This window comes from Pseudophryne corroboree, chromosome 5 (assembly GCF_028390025.1).
Source record: "Pseudophryne corroboree isolate aPseCor3 chromosome 5, aPseCor3.hap2, whole genome shotgun sequence".
NCBI classification, from domain to species: Eukaryota; Metazoa; Chordata; class Amphibia; order Anura; family Myobatrachidae; genus Pseudophryne; species Pseudophryne corroboree.
Window position 1 is genome coordinate 812,429,276 of NC_086448.1, and position 19,689 is coordinate 812,448,964.

General features: G+C 43.8%; 1 protein-coding gene across 1 annotated transcript in view; it reads left to right on the forward strand.

Annotated features, from left to right (window-relative positions):
* Positions 1-19,689, forward strand: part of CSMD3 (CUB and Sushi multiple domains 3) — a 1,529,921-nt gene that overhangs the window by 263,611 nt on the left and 1,246,621 nt on the right. Inside the window, exon 3 of the mRNA XM_063924487.1 lies at positions 5,747-5,859. Within this exon, the coding sequence (XP_063780557.1) occupies positions 5,747-5,859 (113 nt within the window). The remainder of the gene's footprint in view (positions 1-5,746; positions 5,860-19,689) is intronic.

Below are 19,689 nucleotides of genomic sequence, written 5' to 3' on the forward strand. Positions count from 1 at the left end.
GCCCAAGGACAATTCCATCTTGCACCTCTTTTTTCTTTTCTTTTTCTTTGCATCATGTGCTGATTGGGGAGGGTTTTTTGGAAGGGACATCCTGCGTGACACTGCAGTGCCACTCCTAAATGGGCCCGGTGTTTGTGTCGGCCACTAGGGTCGCTAATCTTACTCACACAGTCAGCTACCTCATTGCGCCTCTTTTTTTCTTTGCGTCATGTGCTGTTTGGGGAGGGTTTTTTGGAAGGGACATCCTGCGTGACACTGCAGTGCCACTCCTAGATGGGCCCGGTGTTTGTGTCGGCCACTAGGGTCGCTAATCTTACTCACACAGCTACCTCATTGCGCCTCTTTTTTTCTTTGCGTCATGTGCTGTTTGGGGAGGGTTTTTTGGAAGGGACATCCTGCGTGACACTGCAGTGCCACTCCTAGATGGGCCCGGTGTTTGTGTCGGCCACTAGGGTCGCTAATCTTACTCACACAGCTACCTCATTGCGCCTCTTTTTTTCTTTGCGTCATGTGCTGTTTGGGGAGGGTTTTTTGGAAGGGCCATCCTGCGTGACACTGCAGTGCCACTCCTAGATGGGCCCGGTGTTTGTGTCGGCCACTAGGGTCGCTAATCTTACTCACACAGCTACCTCATTGCGCCTCTTTTTTTCTTTGCGTCATGTGCTGTTTGGGGAGGGTTTTTTGGAAGGGACATCCTGCGTGACACTGCAGTGCCACTCCTAGATGGGCCCGGTGTTTGTGTCGGCCACTAGGGTCGCTTATCTTACACAGCGACCTCGGTGCAAATTTTAGGACTAAAAATAATATTGTGAGGTGTGAGGTATTCAGAATAGACTGAAAATGAGTGTAAATTATGGTTTTTGAGGTTAATAATACTTTGGGATCAAAATGACCCCCAAATTCTATGATTTAAGCTGTTTTTTAGTGTTTTTTGAAAAAAACACCCGAATCCAAAACACACCCGAATCCGACAAAAAAAATTCGGTGAGGTTTTGCCAAAACGCGTTCGAACCCAAAACACGGCCGCGGAACCGAACCCAAAACCAAAACACAAAACCCGAAAAATTTCAGGCGCTCATCTCTAGTCAAAATTGGTCATTTGAGTATGCAAGAGACTGTGTATTATTCAGGAAAACTATATATATATATATATATATATATATATCAATGTTTTCACATGAATGACCAAATGGCAACTAAAAATCAATTTATCCAAAATAGAACTTGTACTGCCATCGGTGGCTACTGTCTGCCTAGAGGTGGGTTATGATGCAAATCTCTCATTTTCTATTTGTATAACCTCTGTTACTAGAACACACGTTTCTGTCTTTCAGAATTTGGATCAAACCAAATATTTTCCCTTAAAACCACAGCCGAAGAATTACAGTATGCCCTCACTGCAAACAAATGCATTCTTCTGTACCTCCCTGTCACCTTCCAATTCAATTTTCATTACTCTGCGATGGACAACAGGGGTGGCGTCATGGCTGGATTAAGCCTTGAGTGGACTCAGGTCACTTAAGACAGGGGGCCTGGAGGAGGGGGTGTTTATTAGAATGTGCATACCTCCCAATATGAACCATTCCAGAATGGACAAAATGCTCTCTACCTGGACTTCCCTCTTAATATATGATTGACGTCACCTGTGTTTAACTAATTGGCACAAAAGGGATTTCAACACAGGTGATTGCAATAATAAATTAAGAGGGAAGTCCAGGCAGAGAATATTTTGTCTCTCCTGCAATGGGTCATGTTAAGAGGTATGGATTATTTATATTACATTTGTATATTAAATTTAAACTAACAATCTAAAAGTACATGGGTTCTGTTTATAGCTCCACCTAACTGAGAGACAACTATTTTCTAATATTTTCTTGTAGTGGAAGAAAGATAATTTAATAACCTAACCTTACAGGTAGAAAAATAAAATCTACAATTTATTTTGTTATATGCAAGACTAGTAGCAGCCTCTGTACTACTTACACACTGGGACTGGACTCAGGAGGACTCTCTGTGTCTCCCTCTCTAGGTCCCAAGTTGGTGAGGAGGAGAAGGTGGGATCCCTGGGTCACTTACAGCTCCCCCCCCCCCCCCCCCCGCCGCCCCCTCTTATTTCTCCTCTGGTCAGGAAATTCTGTTGATAGCTCATGAAACCTGATACTCCTGTGTCTCTGCCTGCATATAGTACTGCTCACATTCTGGCTGCCTAGTCCTGCTGCTGCACAAGATGGAGAGTTAGTTATGTCAGTGTACTTCAACCAGGGGGACCCCCTGACAGAGGGGGACCCAGGGTACAGCATCCGTGCACCTCCAGGGAGAGTGATGTAACTTGGGGTGTTCCCGTGAGGCCATGCACCCATAGTGATGCAAACAGAGGGGCTTCTGTGAGCCAAGCTTCACTTTCAGTACATACACTGTTACCTGTACATTAACAATTACTATAAGTGGAAGGTTTGGTACACTGTCACATTGCATGTTAGTGTATGACTGACATTCATTTAAAGATCAATATGAGCTTGCATTTTATAGGGGTGTCTAGAAAGATCCATTGCAACAGGTATTGCTCCTCTAAACTTTTGGGATAACTAGTCCCGTCACTCACTATATCCTTGACCTGAGTTCTCTACACTTACGGTACTACTTATACTGATACATAACAAAAAATAGAAAATAATTAAATCAACCGAAACAAATAACACTTTTAAAGTAGAACTTTCTTGATATTTATTAATCCCTATGTTATTTATCACCAAGTTTTCTAAAGGTGTCATTACTTTAATGCATTCGATTATATATTCATATGATGAATGTTTTTTTCTTTAGTTATTGATAAATTCCCCTTATTCTATCACTGTCTCAAGTTACGGTAAATCGTATTTTTAGCTGTCGAAAAAACAAATGGGAACAATTAATTAAGGCATGATAAATTAGAGGGAAATGTTGATAAATTCCACCTGCTATGTTCAGATGTAACTGTTATTGAGATGATGAATAATTTATCTCTCACTGCAGCAAAGCATTGGAATGAATGTGTACAGAAATGTTAGCTGGCTGGTTTCCCCAAAAGGAAATCAATCAAGTTTTGCTGTTTTCTGTTTCTGAATATTGCACTAAAATATATAGTTTACAGCAAAATTTAATAAATAATGACATTTTCCCATGAATGTTCTAAGGCCATCTGAGGTCTTATGCCAACCTAAAGCAGAGCAAAAACAGTTTGATACAGTTAAAAAAGTTATTTTGCACTGAAATGTCAACACAAGTTTAAACTTGAAGCAATAACTTCATCTACTATTGGGTGTATTCAATGCCTGTCGGATCCTCTCCGACGGAAAGGATCCAACAGGAAGGTATTCAATTAGTGGGCAATTTTAACCGGTTTTGCCCGTTTATTTACCTAAGGTGGTGTCATCATTTTTACCTTAACCAAAAGATTGTGGTTCTAGCATTTATCTCTTCTGACTTGTCATCCAAAGAGCAATCTTTGGATGTGGTAAGGGCTCTCCGTATATATATGTGGAGAGGACTGCCACTATTAGGAGGTCAGATGCCCTTTTTGTACTATTTGGTTTCCACAAACGTTGCTGGCCTGCAAATAAGCAGACCTTGGCCAGATGGATTAGAATGGCGCAGGCTGGGCTCCCAGCTCCTGCTGCTATTAAAGCCCATTCTACTTGGTCTGTTGGACCTTCTTGGGCAGCCTGCCGTGGCACGTCTGCAGAACAATTGTACAAGGCGGCTACGTGGTCCTCAGTGAACACGTACATTAGGTTCTATGCCTTTGATACTTCCGCCTCCCAGGATGCTTCCTTTGGACGCCGGGTTCTCATACCTGCTACGGTGCGTCCCCTCCCTTGAGGAACTGCTTTAGGACATCTCCAATGTATTCCCTGTAGAATACCAGTGTACACCACTGCAGAAAAGGAGATTTATGGTAGGCTTACCATAGTTAAATCTCGGCTCAGCATTGTCGAAAACGGGCCAAACACCTGTCAAAATTGGCCGCTAATTAGAAAATACATGTGGATCCATGGCTAATCCGCTGATTGCCGTGTTTTCCGGCAAATTGGAATTGCCGGCAAGTTGGAAAAATGGCAGGTCTATTGAATAGGTCGAATCCAGATTCAACCGAAAAAAGTCGAAAACTGTCTTTTTCCCAACTAGACGGCAATCCCTACTTTAATTGAATAGACCCCTATGTCTGGTAATGAATAAACCTTGCCAATGTTTTGTTGTAAGAACCTTATGTCAAGAACTCACATGAACAAAACAGAATCACACTGATATGGAATTATTTAAAATGATGGTTTTGGGTCTTGTTCTATATACAGTTGTTATATAATAAATATTAAGCAGACTAATTCACGGAGTGTGATCTTTGATACAATTCGAGGCAATACTATATTTTCTGTAGACTTTCGTCAAGGCCTGATAGTGTGCATGATAGCAGAATAATATTCCAGTGTCATGAGCTGGTGGAATGGCTTCCCTATACAAGTATGGGATCTCTTTCCTTCTTCTCACACTCCTTTGTAAAGTGTCAATGCCTTGTTATACAGTCAAGGCTGAGAGTCTATCCACCGAGCAGTACAGAGCAGCCCCACAGGTGGTGCCATTTCTACCTTACTTGTGTGAAGTGGGTCCTTCCTCCTTGGCCTGCGTCATCTTCCCAGTGATATTTGGGAGGATGGTGCACTATAGAGAAATGACTCTTTGCTTTCTGTATGTGCGGGTGCCTTCTTCCCAAAGATATCAATGGGAAGATATCCCCGGCCTTAAGTACAGGAATAATCGGGAGAGAAGGGGCAGCGGACCTGAACCCCCGCAGGGCCCATACACTGTCCCTCCAGCAGCCTGGGGCCAGATAATTAGTACCTGCCCCCTATTGGCGCCACTGCAGTCAGTCACCAGACTAGAGAGACAAGTAAGCAGCTGCCAGCAGGAAGAGGGCTCTTACCATGAGGTGGGAGTATGTATGCCTAGGAAGCTCAGTACTTTCTCGGACTGGTAATATGACGTATGTAAATTTATTATGTGCTGTTTAATCTTTTCTGCACCACTCATGTTATTTAGTTGAGTTAAAAATGTTTGATACAGGAAGCAAATATATTTCACTAAGGGGGACATTTACTAAGCAGTGCTAAAAGTGGAGAAGTGAGCCAATGGAGAAGTTGCCCATGGCAACCAATCAGCTGCTCTGTATACTTTTATAGTATGCAAATTATAAATGTTAAGTCAATGCTGATAGGTTGCCATGGGCAACTTCTCCACTGGCTCACTTTTCCACTTTTATCACTGCTTGCTAAATGTCCCCCTTAATCCTCTACAGTTTATACTATAAAACCCTCAGTAATAACAGTATTACTAAAACAATTTACGGACAGCAGAATTACAGATAAGAGATTTAAGGGAAGATGTTTCTTATATAGATGACAAGTGGAGAAGTTGCCCATAGAAGCCAATCAGCACCTAGCTATCATTATTTCAGTACATTCTATAAAATGATAGGTAGGATCTGATTGGTTGCTCTGGGCAACTTCGTCCATTTCCATATATAGAGGGTAAGTCAGACCTGATTGTAGATGTGCTAAATTTAGATTAAAATATGCAAGTAACTATAGCATAATGATAAACTCTTACAGCATTTTACTGTATATACGGCATTCTTTCAAATCAAATAAATCAAAGTAGCATTTCGTAATGTATTAACATGGAGTACTAAGTTTGTTTATTCTTCGTATTTCAGGATAACGGGATTCCATCTTCCTCCACCTGTAACAAGTACTGGATCAGTGTTTTCGTTGCGTTTGACCAGTGACTTTGCAGTTAGCGCACATGGCTTCAAAATATTTTATGAAGGTAAGAACTATTATCCCAGAATCAATAAATGACTGTAGTACATTCATTTTTTTGGGACAAAATAGGTATTTTGGCTAGAATGTAGGCATGTCAGGACTATTGTAAGCGAATAGTGAAGGCAGCGCTTGATAAAAAGCAGATGGATTGTCTAAAAAACACTCATTTAATATAGTTAAAAATATTGCATAATAACCACAAGGAATTTGACAACAATAGATAACACTGCATAAATGCAAAGCTACTAGTCACCATTAATGATAGATTACCAAAATCTGCCTATTCCTATTAATCCCACAGGACCTAAATTGAAAACATGGACATAGGACTAATTGCTTAAGACTGAGAGCGCAGTCTCTAGGACGAAGATCTCAATGGGACCGCTGGAGGATAAATTCCAAGAGTGAATTCAAACAGGAAAGTCCTCACCATGCATTATGGAAGTCCAGTCCTTATTAGCATTAAGTCCCAAACAAATTCTGTAGGTCCCGTGATGGTCCAGGCAGTGTTGGTTCTTTCAATGATGCAAATGCGGGTAACAAAGTGGCAAACACCTGTTTGCCACTTTGTCACCCGCATTTGTCAGTCTTAAGCGATTAGACCTATGTCCATGTTTTCAATTTAGGTCCTGTGGGATTAATAGGAATAGGCGGATTGTGGTTATCTATCGTTAATGATAGATTAGTGGCTAGTAGTTTTGCATTTATGCAGTGTTATCTATTGTTGTCAATTTCCTTGTGGTTATTATGCAATATTTTTAACTATATTAAATGAGTGTGTTTTAGACAATCCATCTGGTTTTTATCAAGCGCTGCCTTTACTATTCGCTTTCTATATTTATCAATTGTAGGTGTGACTAACCTACTTCAGGCAGTTGCTTTATTAGAAACGCACCCCACTAGCACCCCACTAGCGCCGTACTGCATTTTGTTCACAGTTGCAGTGGCCCTGGCCGCTCAATCTGAGACATCATATGGTTCCTCAGGGTCCGATGGTGGGACTGATGTGTGCCCGATGTTCCTGATGTTTCCCCTTATGTGTGTGAGTGGCAGATGTGAGTCACCGGCAGTAGGTGCCTCTGCATATGAAATTGCAGCTGTACAAGTAACTGTGTGCAACTTTGTATCAGGCCCTCAGTCAGTATATGAACTTTATTGGACCTTCTGGTTAAGGGCAACATGGGCCTTGGGCTGGAACTGATTTAGGGCCTATTGTGGGAAGCAGAGGAGGTGTGGCCAGTGCTGAATGGCTGTGGCCAGTGTTGTGTGGGTGTGACCAGTGCTGCATGAGCATAGTCAATTCCCCATTGGCTTGTACACCCTATACACAATCAACTGCAGTGTTTTCCTAAATGAATAAAATTAGAAGAACTGCATTATTTTGTAGAAAAAAAAAGAAAAAGAAAAAAACAACAAATGTAATATGATTTATGGCGTACTGTGTGACCACTTTTATACAGTACAATACATGGGATACGGCAAACTAAGGAGTTTGCTTGCAGAAAATAACGCCATCTTCAGATGGTGTTAGTTTTAGAAGGCTTGCTCCTTCCTATTGGATAGAGTTCACATGTACAAATAGAGAACAGATCCCTCCTCCTCCATCGGCCCTCTCTGTATTCATGCTCATTTATTCTGCCCAAAAGTGAACACTTTCACAACTACTAATTAGTGGCGAAAGTGTTGGTGATAGGATGGTCATGTCAATAGCTTTCCAGAGCAGCCGTCCCACAACCGGAGCAATACAGAATATCTCTAATGCTAGATCCACTGCTGCAACTCACAGCGAATGGAATACTTAATTAACATGGTCAATCAACACCCACATTAATAAAGAGGCCCCCTAGTCTCAAGTTAAAGTATAACTATAATTTCTAAAAAGTTTTTACATATTACCCGGATGATTGGAATCCCTCCACTGTGACCATTTGCACTCTGGCAGGGAGCTACAGTTTAGTATACCTTTGGTGGACCCATGTTCCAGGTCTTCATAGGGGAGTAAAATATTGGGCCCATCAAACCTTTATCCCCCTCCATGTTAAAAGGTGGCTTGATGAGATAAGAAGCCCAGTTTCATTAGAAGTTTCCCACTGCAGAGAACAAGGATCTCTCCAGATAGTGACTCAATGAGTCGGGTAAGGCCATTAGACAAATAATTTTGTTCCTGTAGGTGATAAGTATTGGATTATCAGTACTGTTTGCATTCTGTTTCCTTAATAAGCATGAATATCGAAGTGTGGTATATTCCCTCCCTAGTCTTATTACTTTTGTTGAGTAGAGGTTTTGAAGACTGTTGCTAGAGTACCTGAAGAACATTCCAAGATCAGAGAAATAGGAGATATCACTGCTTAGTAAATGCTGTGTGTAATATATTGCTCCAGATAGAGAGGCTTTCAAGACATTGTAAATCCTGAATAACTTATAACTAGAGATGAGTGGGTTCGGTTCTCTGAGAACTGAACCCCCCCGAACTTCACGCTCCGAGCCGGGATGCGAGGCCAGCTCGGGACATCCCGCCAGACTCGGAAACCAGAACAAGGCAAAACATCATCATCCCGCTGTCAGATTCTCGTGGGTTTTGGATTCCATATAAACAATTAAACAGACACGCGTCATTGCCATTTTCACTCTGAACTTGGAGAGTGAGGGAGACAGACCTCTATCTCTCTATAGTTGGTCATGGGGTCAGTGTGTGCTCTGTAGGGGTGCTGTTCCTGTCACAGTGGTGTCCCTGTGCTGTTAGGGGTGCTTCCCTGGCTGTCACTAGTGTTTAATGTGCTGTTAGGGGTGCTGCAGTTGTACATGGGTGTTGCTGTCCTGGCTGTCCCTGTGTTATAGAGGGGGCAGAGGCACTGTCCTCCTGTATACTGTGAAAATACAGGGGTGCTGGCCCTGTCTTGTATGCTGTAAAAATGCAGGGGTGCTGTTGCTAAAATAAAAGTACACTGGCCCTGTATGGTGTAAAAAATCAGGGGTGCTGTTGTTAAAATAAAAGTACACTGGCCCTGTATGCTGTACAAATACAGGGGTGCAGTTCTTAAAATAAAAGCACACTGGTCCTGTATGGTGTGAAAATACAGGGGTGCTGGCCCTGTCTTGTACGCTGTCAAAACTCAGGGGTGCTGTTGTTAAAATAAAAGCACACTGGTCCTGTATGCTGTAAAAATTCAGGTATGCTGTTGTTAAAATAAAAGTACACTGGTCTTGTATGCTGTAAAAATTCAGGGGTGCTGATGTTAAAATAAAAGCACACTGGCCCTTTATGCTGTAAAAATTCAGGGGTGCTGTTGTTAAAATAAAAGTACACTGGTCCTGTATGCTGTAAAAATTCAGGGGTGCTGTTGTTTAAATAAAAGCACATTGGTCCTATATGCTTGAAAAATTCAGGGGTGCTATTGTTAAAATAAAAGCACACTGGTCCTATATGCTGTGAAAATTTGGGGGTGTTGTTGTTAAAATAAAAGAACACTGGTCCTGTATGCTGTAAGAATATAGGGGTGCTGTGAAAATAAAGGGGCTCTGTTCTGTGTGCTGTAATAATAAAGGGGTGCTGTCCTGTGAAATGAAGAACAACATTTTTGAGGAAAAAATAGTGGAAGATCAGGAATCACTTCCAGTTCTTAGTACTAGTGCTGAAGCTGCTGCTGCCACCAGTCATGACATTGACAATGCAATTCCATCAACGTTGTCTGCTAAGGCCGATGCCCAATTTCATAGAGGGCATATAAAATCCAAGAAGCAAAAATTAATAATCAGAAAAATAAGAAATTATCTGATGAGAAACGTAAAATTGGCAATATGCCATTCACAACACGAAGTGGCAAGGAAAGGCTAAGGCCTTGGTCTATGTTCATGACTGGTGGCTCAGCTTCTAATGAGGATGGAAGCCCTCCTCCCTCTCAAAAAATTAAAAAAATTACGCTTGTTAAAGCGCAGGAAAAAAAACTGTGCGTTCAGAGATATCACAAATCCCCAAGGAGAGGCCAAGTGTGTCTGCGGTTGCAATGTCTAGGCCTGGCCTTCCCAAGACTGTATGGAAAGAGGAGGCTCCTACCGCTATTTGCACACCTCCTGCAAGTGCTGGGAGGAGAACTGCCAGTTCAGTTGCTGGTATTGAGACTGAGGATGTCACTGTAGACGTACACCAGGATGAGGAGGATATGGGTGTAGCTGCCGCTGAAGAGGAAGTTGACGATGAGGATTCTGATGGTGATGTGGTTTGTTTGAATAAGGCACCAGTGGAGACAGTTGTTGTCTATGGGATGAGAAAGCCCTTTGTCATGCCTGGGCAAAATACCAAAAAAGCCACCTCTTCGGTGTGGAATTATTTCTCCATAAATCCGGACAACAGGTGTCAAGCCATGTGTTGCCTTTGTCAATCCATAATAAGTAGGGGTAAGGTTATTAACCACCTAGGAACATCCTCCCTTATATGTCACCTGCAGCGCATTCATCAAAAGTCATTGTCAAGTTCAGAAACTTTGGGTAAAAGCTTAAGCAGTCCACAGACACCTAAATCTCTTCTTCCTGTTGTACCCAAGCTCCTGAAAGCCACTCCAACAACTCCCTCAACGTCAATTTCCTCATAAGTCAGGAAAGTAAGTAGTCCTGCAGGCCATGTCACTGGCATGATTGACGAGTCCTCTCCTAACTGGGATTCCTCCGTAGGATCCTTGAGTGGTTCGCCTACTGCTGCTGCTGCTTTTGTTGCTGCTGGAAGTCGATCATCATCCCAGAGAGGAAGTCCGAAGACCACTTTTATTACTTCAACTGTGCAATTGACTGTCCAACAGTCCTTTGCGAGGAAGATGAAATATGACAGCAGTCACCCTGTTGCAAAGCGGATTACTGAGGCCATAACAACTATGCTGGTGTTAGACGTGCATCCAGTATCTGCCATTAGTGCAGTGGGATTTAGACAGTTGATGGACGTACTGTGTCCCTGGTACCAAATCCCATCTAGATTCCACTTCACTAGGCAAGCGATACCCGGACTGTACAGGGACATTAAAAAAAGTGTCCTCAGTGTCCAGAAAAATTTGGTTGTACCCACTGTCCACTTAACCATGGACATGTGGACAAGTGGAGCAGTGAAAACTAAGGGCTACATGTCTTTGACAGCCCAATGGGTAGATGTATTGCCTCATGCAGCAACAACAGCAGTGGCACCAGTAGCAGAATCTCACAAATGCCAACTTGTTCCTAGGCAGGCTGCACTGTGTATCATTGGTTTCCATAGGAGTCACACCACTGACAACCACTTATGGAAACTGAGGGACATCATCGCGCAATGGCTTGCCCCACTTTGACTTTCCTAAGGATATCTGACAACGCCACCAATATTGGGGGGGCATTACATCTGGGCAAATTCCAGCACGTTCCATGTTTTGCACATACAATTAATTTGGTGGTGCAGAATTTTTTTTAAAAAGACAGGGGCATGCATAAGATGCTGTCGGTGGCCCTACATTTGCTTTGCCAGGATTCAAGGGTTGTCAATCTGTTGAAATCAGAGCACTACATTTTGGCCACCGTGCTCTATCCCAGGTTTAAAGCCTACGTTGCATCCCTCTTTCCGGCAGATACAAGTCTGCAGAGGTTCAAAGACCTGCTGGTGAGAAAATTGTCAACTCAAGCGGAACGTGACCAATAAACAGCTCCTCCTTTTCTGCAGCAACTGGGGCTGCAAGTAAAAGGATAAAATTTCCTAGCCCATCCGCTGGTGGTGATGCAGGGCAGTCAGGAGCAAGTGTTGACATCTGGTCTGGACTGAAGGAGCTGCCAACAATTACTGACATGTCTACTGTCACTGCATATGATGCTGTCACCATTGAAATAATGGTGGAGAAATATATGGGTGACAGCATCCAAGTAGGCATATCAGACAGTCAGTAAACATTTCCTGCCAGTATGTATACTGGCAGGAAAAAAGAGGCAATTTGGAAGCCCTTGCACAAACTGGCTTTATTATACCTAAGTTGCCCCCCCCCTCCGGTGTGTACTCTGAAAGAGTGTTTAGTGCAGCCGGTAACCTTGTCAGCGATCGGAATAGGAGGTTACTTCCATAAAATGTGGAGAAGATGATGTTCATCAATATCAAGTATAAATTCCTCCAGGAAGACCTTTACCAGCAATTGCCTCCAGAGAGTACAGAGGTACCTGTGATGGTGGATTCCAGTGGGGATGAATTAATACTCTGTAAGGAGGAGGATGTACACACTGAAAGGGGTGAGGAATCAGAGAATGAGGATGAGGATGAAATCTTGCCTCTGTAGAGCCAGTTTGTGCAAGGAGAGATTAATTGCTTCTTTTTTGGTGGGGGCCCAAACAAACCAATCATTTCAGCCACAGTCGTGTGGCAGACCCTGTCTCTGAAATGATTGGTTTATTAAACTGTGCATGTCCTGTTTATACAACATAAGGGTGGGTGGGAGGGCCCAAGGACAATTCCATCTTGCACCTTTTTTTTTCTTTGCATCATGTGCTGTTTGGGGACTAGTTTTTAAATCTGCCATCCTGTCTGACACTGTAGTGCCACTCCTAGATGGGCCACGTGTTTGTGCCGAATACTTGTGTCACTTAGATTAGGCATCCAGTGACCTCGGTGCAACCTTTTGACCTAAAAGCAATATGGTGAGGTGTGAGGTGTTCAGAATAGACTGGAAATGAGTGGAAATGAAAGTTATTGAGGTTGATAATACCGTAGGATCAAAATCACTCCCAAATTCTGTGATTTTTGCTGTTTTTATGTTTTTTCAAATATCGTCCAGATCCAAAATCAAAACCCAAAAGGGTAGTTTTGGCAAAACCAATCCAGATCCAAAACACGAGTGGAGATCTCGATCCAAAACCAAAACACAAAACTCGAAAAGTGTCCGCCGCACATCTCTACTTACAGTATAACCTGCTTTAAAACACACTCATTCTCAACTGTACGGTGTGAGACACACACTTTCTTCCCCGAAGCATTAGCCATGTATGTTGTCTTGTTCTAATAATGTTTCCTTCAAACAACATGTTTCTTATGGCCTGAACAGCAGCAAGCTGACAGCATTTACTGACCTTTATAAAACTAGTGACTTCATCTATTGGGTATAGAGATTGATTTTTTTTTCTTCACTTCGGGTTATGTAAAGATAGAGCAGACACTCTGCATTGTAATTCTGTAGAAAAGAAAGTGCAACTCTATGGCCAAATAAACAGATTCCAAAAAGAAATGCATTTTGAGGGTCTAAGAGAGACAGAACTTACATACTACTACCATGAGATCTGAAACATATGTATTTACGAATAAGTTAATAACAATTTTATATACAGTAAGGCAACTTTATGTTATGGGTTAGGTGGCCATTTAGGTTGGATCCATCAACTGCACAATGCGGAGGCATTTTGATCTGGACCTATATTCTTAAGAATACAGGGGCAGATGTATTAACCTGGAGACGGCATAAGGAAGTGATAAACCAGTTATATGTGCAAGGTGATAAAGGCACCAGCCAATCAGATCCTAACTGTTAATTTACATATCGGAGCTGATTGGCTGGTGCCTTTATCACCTTGCACATATCACTAGTTTACCACTTCCTTATGCCTTCTCCAGGTTAATACATCTGCCCCACAGTCTTCTAATTCACTATGAGCTATTGATATCACCAGTACTGTACCTCTTTCACAGCGCACAAATAACCCTGTATCAACACGGTATATTGCTGGGTCAACGCGGGTCGCTGTGCAGTGTGAAAGGGGTCACTGACGAATTCCCGGGTCACCTGACCCAGTAATTCAACCCAGGAATAAAGAATGGTTATTCATGGGTTATTACCGGATCAGGTGCAGTGTGAACAGGTTGCCGGGTCCCTGGAACCCGTTCACAGTATATGGAGAGGTGGCGTGAAGATGATCTCATCTCAGTGTCGCCTCCGCACCTGATGCCACCACGGTCCCAGCCCCCAGTGACAACCCAGATGGAAGCCGGTGTGTAAGGATCCGATGCTGGGTCACACCATGGAAGGACCTGTTTCCAATTCCCGGGTGCCGCCTAACATTGCGATGTGAAAGCGGCATAAGTACTGTATGCCTCGTGCCTCACATGTTCATAGAAATTCTTCCCTCTCTAGATGCCGGTGACTACCGGAGAAGGATCCAAATTACCAACAGTAATATTGTAACCCATAAACTACAATAGCCAATGGAATTCAAAGATTTATTTAGGTCCCTGGACTTTTTAGATCTTGATAACTTGGGCCAGACCGCAGTAACTATTGGAAAAAATGGAGGACTGTAGTCTGCAGAGTTATGTTTCCCAGTATAGGAGATATTGCAGCTTATGGGTAAAATCAAATGTCATATCTTCAAGATTATTAGAGGAAATTAGGTAAACAAATAGGCCCCAAAAGGGGAACAACAGACATCACTGCATGTATCATTACCCTAATAGTTCAAGCGATAGCTGGTTGTCCCAGGGGAGGGACCCCATCATATGCTTTTAGCTATTGGTAAAATGTGTTATTTAGTAAAATGTATATTTAAAGTTAAAAGAGGAGAAAATTAAGGGGTCTATTTACTAGAGATGAGTGGGTTCGGTTCTCAGAGAATCAAGCCCTACCAAACTTCACTACCCAAGCCCGGATCCGAGTTAGGCTCGGGTTTTCCCACCTGACTCGGAAACCAGAACGAGGCAAAACGTTATCATCCCGCTGTCGGAGTCTCACGGGGTTTGGATACCACATAAGGAGCCGCGCGTCCCCGCCATCTTCACTCCAGTCCTGGAGAGTGTGGTGAGAGGACGTGTCTCCGTCCTCAGTGTCTGTGCGGGCGGGAAAGTGGTGTATCGATTATAGTGCTGTCTTGTGCTGCTCAGTCCAGTGTAGTGTCTGATGCTGCATCAGTCATTCCAGTGACCAGTCACAGTGGTGGTGTCCTCTGCTGCCAAATGTCCAGTGCTGCTGTATAATAAGTCCCTTACAGTGTTGCTGTGTTGTCCTGCATCAGACCAGTGATAGTGTCCTGTGCATCAGTCATTCCAGTGACCAGTCACAGTGGTGGTGTCCTCTGCTGCCAAATGTCCAGTGCTGCTGTATAATAAGTCCCTTACAGTGTTGCTGTGTTGTCCTGCATCAGACCAGTGGTAGTGTCCTGTGCATCATTCAGTCCAGTGACCAGTCACAGTGGTGGTGTCCTCCGCTGCCATATGTCCAGTGCTGCTGTATAATAAGTCCCTTACAGTGTCACTGTGTTGTCCTGCATCAGACCAGTGGTAGTGTCCTGTGCTGTATATTATTTACTCCAAATAAAGGGGTTCTTAACATCTATTCCAAATATCATTTTAACAGGGCTTGCCCTGTCTGGAGTAGGGGTACGCTCGCCTGTGCTGCATATTAGTATATATCTTCAAATAAAAGGGTTATTATTATCCAAATTAATTTTACAGGCTTTACCGTGTGTGTGTGTGTGTGTGTGTGTGTGTGTGTTGTGTGTGTGTGTGTGTTGTGTGTGTGTGTGTGTGTGTGTGTGTGTGTGTGTGTGTATGTGTGTGTGTGGTTTAAGGGTACACTCTCATGTGCCACCAATATTGTGATTACATCTGGGCAAATTCCAGCATATCCCATGTTGTTTGTGCCGCACACTTGTGTCGTTCAGCTTAGTCATCCAGCTACCTCATTGCACCTATTTTTCTTCTTTGCATCATGTGCTGTTTGGGGCCTAGTTTTTTTAAGTGCCATCCTGTCTGCAAATGCAGTGCCACTCCTAGATGGGCCAGGTGTTTGTGCCGCACACTTGTGTTGTTCAGCTTAGTCATCCAGCTACCTCATTGCACCTATTTTTCTTCTTTGCATCATGTGCTGTTTGGGGCCTAGTTTTTTTAAGTGCCATCCTGTCTGCAACTGCAGTGCCACTCCTAGATGGGCCAGGTGTTTGTGCCGCACACTTGTGTTGTTCAGCTTAGTCATCCAGCTACCTCATTGCACCTATTTTTCTTCTTTGCATCATGTGCTGTTTGGGGCCTAGTTTTTTTAAGTGCCATCCTGTCTGCAAATGCAGTGCCACTCCTAGATGGGCCAGGTGTTTGTGCCGCACACTTGTGTCACTTAGCTTAGTCATACAGCCACCTCAGTGTAACCTTTTGGCGTAAAAACAATATTGTGAGGTGTGAGGTGTTCAGAATAGACTGGAAATGAGTGGAAATGAATGTTATTGAGGTTAATAATACCGTAGGATCAAAATGACCCCCAAATTCTGTGATTTTAGCTGTTTTTATGGGTTTTTTTAAAAAATCACCCAGATCCAAAACCAAAACACGAAAAGTGCCCGCCGCACATCTCTAGTATCATTACCCTAATAATTCCAGCGAATGCTGGTTGTCCCAGGGGAGGGACCCCATCATATGCTGTTGTTAGCTATTGGTAAAATGTGTTATTTAGTTAAATTTATATTTAAAGTAGAGATGTGCACCGGAAATTTTTCGGGTTTTGTGTTTTGGTTCTGGATTCGGTTCCGCGGCCATGTTTTGGATTCGGACGCGTTTTGCCAAAACCTCCCTGAAAATTTTTTGTCGGATTCGGGTGTGTTTTGGATTCGGGTGTTTTTTTTACAAAAAACCCTCAATAACAGCTTAAATCATAGAATTTGGGGGTCATTTTGATCCCATAGTATTATTAACCTCAATAACCATAATTTACACTTATTTTAAGTCTATTCTGAACACCTCACACCTCACAATATTATTTTTAGTCCTAAAATTTGCACCGAGGTCGCTGGATGGCTAAGCTAAGCGACACAAGTGGCTGACACAAACACCTGTCCCATCTAGGAGTGGCACTGCAGTGTCAGGCAGGATGGCACTTCAAAAAAATAGTCCCCAAACAGCACATGATGCAAAGAAAAAAAGAGGTGCACCAAGGTCGCTGTTTGACTAAGCTAAGTGACACAAGTGGCCGACACATACACCTGGACCATCTAGGAGTGGCACTGCAGTTTCAGACAGGATGGCACTTCAAAAAAATTGTCCCCAAACAGCACATGATGCAAAGAAAAAAAGAGGCGCACCAAGGTCGCTGTGTGACTAAGCTAAGCGACACAAGTGGCCGACACAAACACCTGGCCCATCTAGGAGTGGCACTGCAGTGTCAGACAGGGTGGCACTTCAAAAAAATTGTCCCTAAACAGCACATGATGCAAAGAAAAAAAGAGGCGCACCAAGGTCGCTGTGTGACTAAGCTAAGCGACACAAGTGGCCGACACAAACACCTGGCCCATCTAGGAGTGGCACTGCAGTGTCAGACAGGATGGCAGATTTAAAAAATAGTCCCCAAACAGCACATGATGCAAAGAAAAATGAAAGAAAAAAGAGGTGCAAGATGGAATTGTCCTTGGGCACTCCCACCCACCCTTATGTTGTATAAACAGGACATGCACACTTTAACGAACCCATCATTTCAGCAACAGGGTCTGCCACACGACTGTGACTGAAATGACTGGTTGGTTTGGGCCCCCACCAAAAAAGAAGCAATCAATCTCTCCTTGCACAAACTGGCTCTACAGACGCAAGATGTCCACCTCATCATCATCCTCCAATTCTTCACCCCTTTCACTGTGTACATCCCCCTCCTCACAGATTATTAATTCGTCCCCACTGGAATCCACCATCTCAGATCCCTGTGTACTTTCTGGAGGCAATTGCTGGTGAATGTCTCCATGGAGGAATTGATTATAATTCATTTTGATGAACATCATCTTCTCCACATTTTCTGGAAGTAACCTTGTACGCCGATTGCTGACAAGGTGAGCGGCTGCACTAAACACTCTTTCGGAGTACACACTGGAGGGAGGGCAACTTAGGTAGAATAAAGCCAGTTTGTGCAAGGGCCTCCAAATTGCCTCTTTTTCCTGCCAGTATACCGACTGTCTGAAGTGCCTACTTGGATGCGGTCACTCATATAATCCTCCACCATTCTTTCAATGGTGACAGAATCATATGCAGTGACAGTAGACGACATGTCAGTAATTGTTGGCAGGTCCTTCAGTCCATGCCAGATGTCAGCACTTGCTCCAGACTGCTCTGCATCACCGCCAGCGGGTGGGCTCGGAATTCTTAGCCTTTTCCTCGCACCCCCAGTTACGGGAGAATGTGAAGGAGGAGCTGTTGACGGGTCACGTTCCGCTTGACTTGACAATTTTCTCACCAGCAGGCCTTTGAACCTCTGCAGACTTGTGTCTGCTGGAAAGAGAGATACAACGTAGGTTTTAAATCTAGGATCGAGCACGGTGGCCAAAATGTAGTGCTCTGATTTCAACAGATTGACCACCCGTGAATCCTGTTAAGCGAATTAATGGCTCCATCCACAAGTCCCACATGCCTAGCGGAATCGCTCTGTTTTAGCTCCTCCTTCAATGTCTCCATCTTTTTCTGCAAAAGCCTGATGAGGGGAATGACCTGACTTAGGCTGGCAGTGTCTGAACTGACTTCACGTGTGGCAAGTTCAAAGGGTTGCAGAACCTTGCACAACGTTGAAATCATTCTCAACTGCGCTTGAGTCAGGTGCATTCCCCCTCCTTTGCCTATATCGTGGGCAGATGTATAGGCTTGAATGGCCTTTTGCTGCTCCTCCATCCTCTGAAGCATATAAAGGGTTGAATTCCACCTCGTTACCACGTCTTGCTTCAGATGATGGCAGGGCAGGTTCAGGACTGTTTGCTGGTGCTCCAGTCTTCGGCACACGGTGGCTGAATGCCGAAAGTGGCCCACAATTCTTTGGGCCACCGACAGCATCTCTTGCACGCCCCTGTCGTTTTTTAAATAATTCTGCACCACCAAATTCAATGTATGTGCAAAATATGGGACGTGCTGGAATTTGCCCAGATGTAATGCACACACAATATTGCTGGCGTTGTCCGATGTCACAAATCCCCAGGAGAGTCCAATTGGGGTAAGCCATTCTGCGATGATGTTCCTCAGTTTCCGTAAGAGGTTGTCAGCTGTGTGCCTCTTATGGAAAGCGGTGATACAAAGCGTAGCCTGCCTAGGAACGAGTTGGCATTTGCGAGATGCTGCTACTGGTGCCGCCGCTGCTGTTCTTGCTGCGAGAGGCAATACATCTACCCAGTGGGCTGTCACAGTCATATAGCCCTTAGTCTTCCCTGCTCCTCTTGTCCACATGTCCGTGGTTAAGTGGACATTGGGTACAACTGCATTTTTTAGGACACTGGTGACTCTTTTTCTGACGTCTGTGTACATTTTCGGTATCGCCTGCCAAGAGAAATGGAACCTAGATGGTATTTGGTACCGGGGACACAGTACCTCAATCAAGTCTCTAGTTGCCTGTGAATTAACGGTGGATACCGGACACACGTTTCTCACCACCCAGGCTGACAAGACCTGAGTTATCCGCTTTGCAGCAGGATGAATGCTGTGATATTTCATCTTCCTCGCAAGGGACTGTCGGACAGTCAATTGCTTACTGGAAGTAGCACAAGTGGTATTCCGACTTCCCCTCTGGGATGACGATCGACTCCCAGCAGCAACAACAGCAGCGCCAGCAGCAGTAGGCGTTACACTCAAGGATGCATCGGAGGAATCCCAGGCAGGAGAGGACTCGTCAGACTTGCCAGTGACATGGCCTGCAGGACTATTGGCTTTCCTGTCTAAGGAGGAAATTGACACTGAGGGAGCTGATGGTGTGGTTTGCATGAGCTTGGTTACTAGAGGAAGGGATTTAGTTGGCAGTGGACTGCTTCCGCTATCACCCAAAGTTTTTGAACTTGTCAATGACTTCTGATGAATGCGCTCCAGGTAACGTATAAGGAAGGATGTTCCGAGGTGGTTAACGTCCTTACC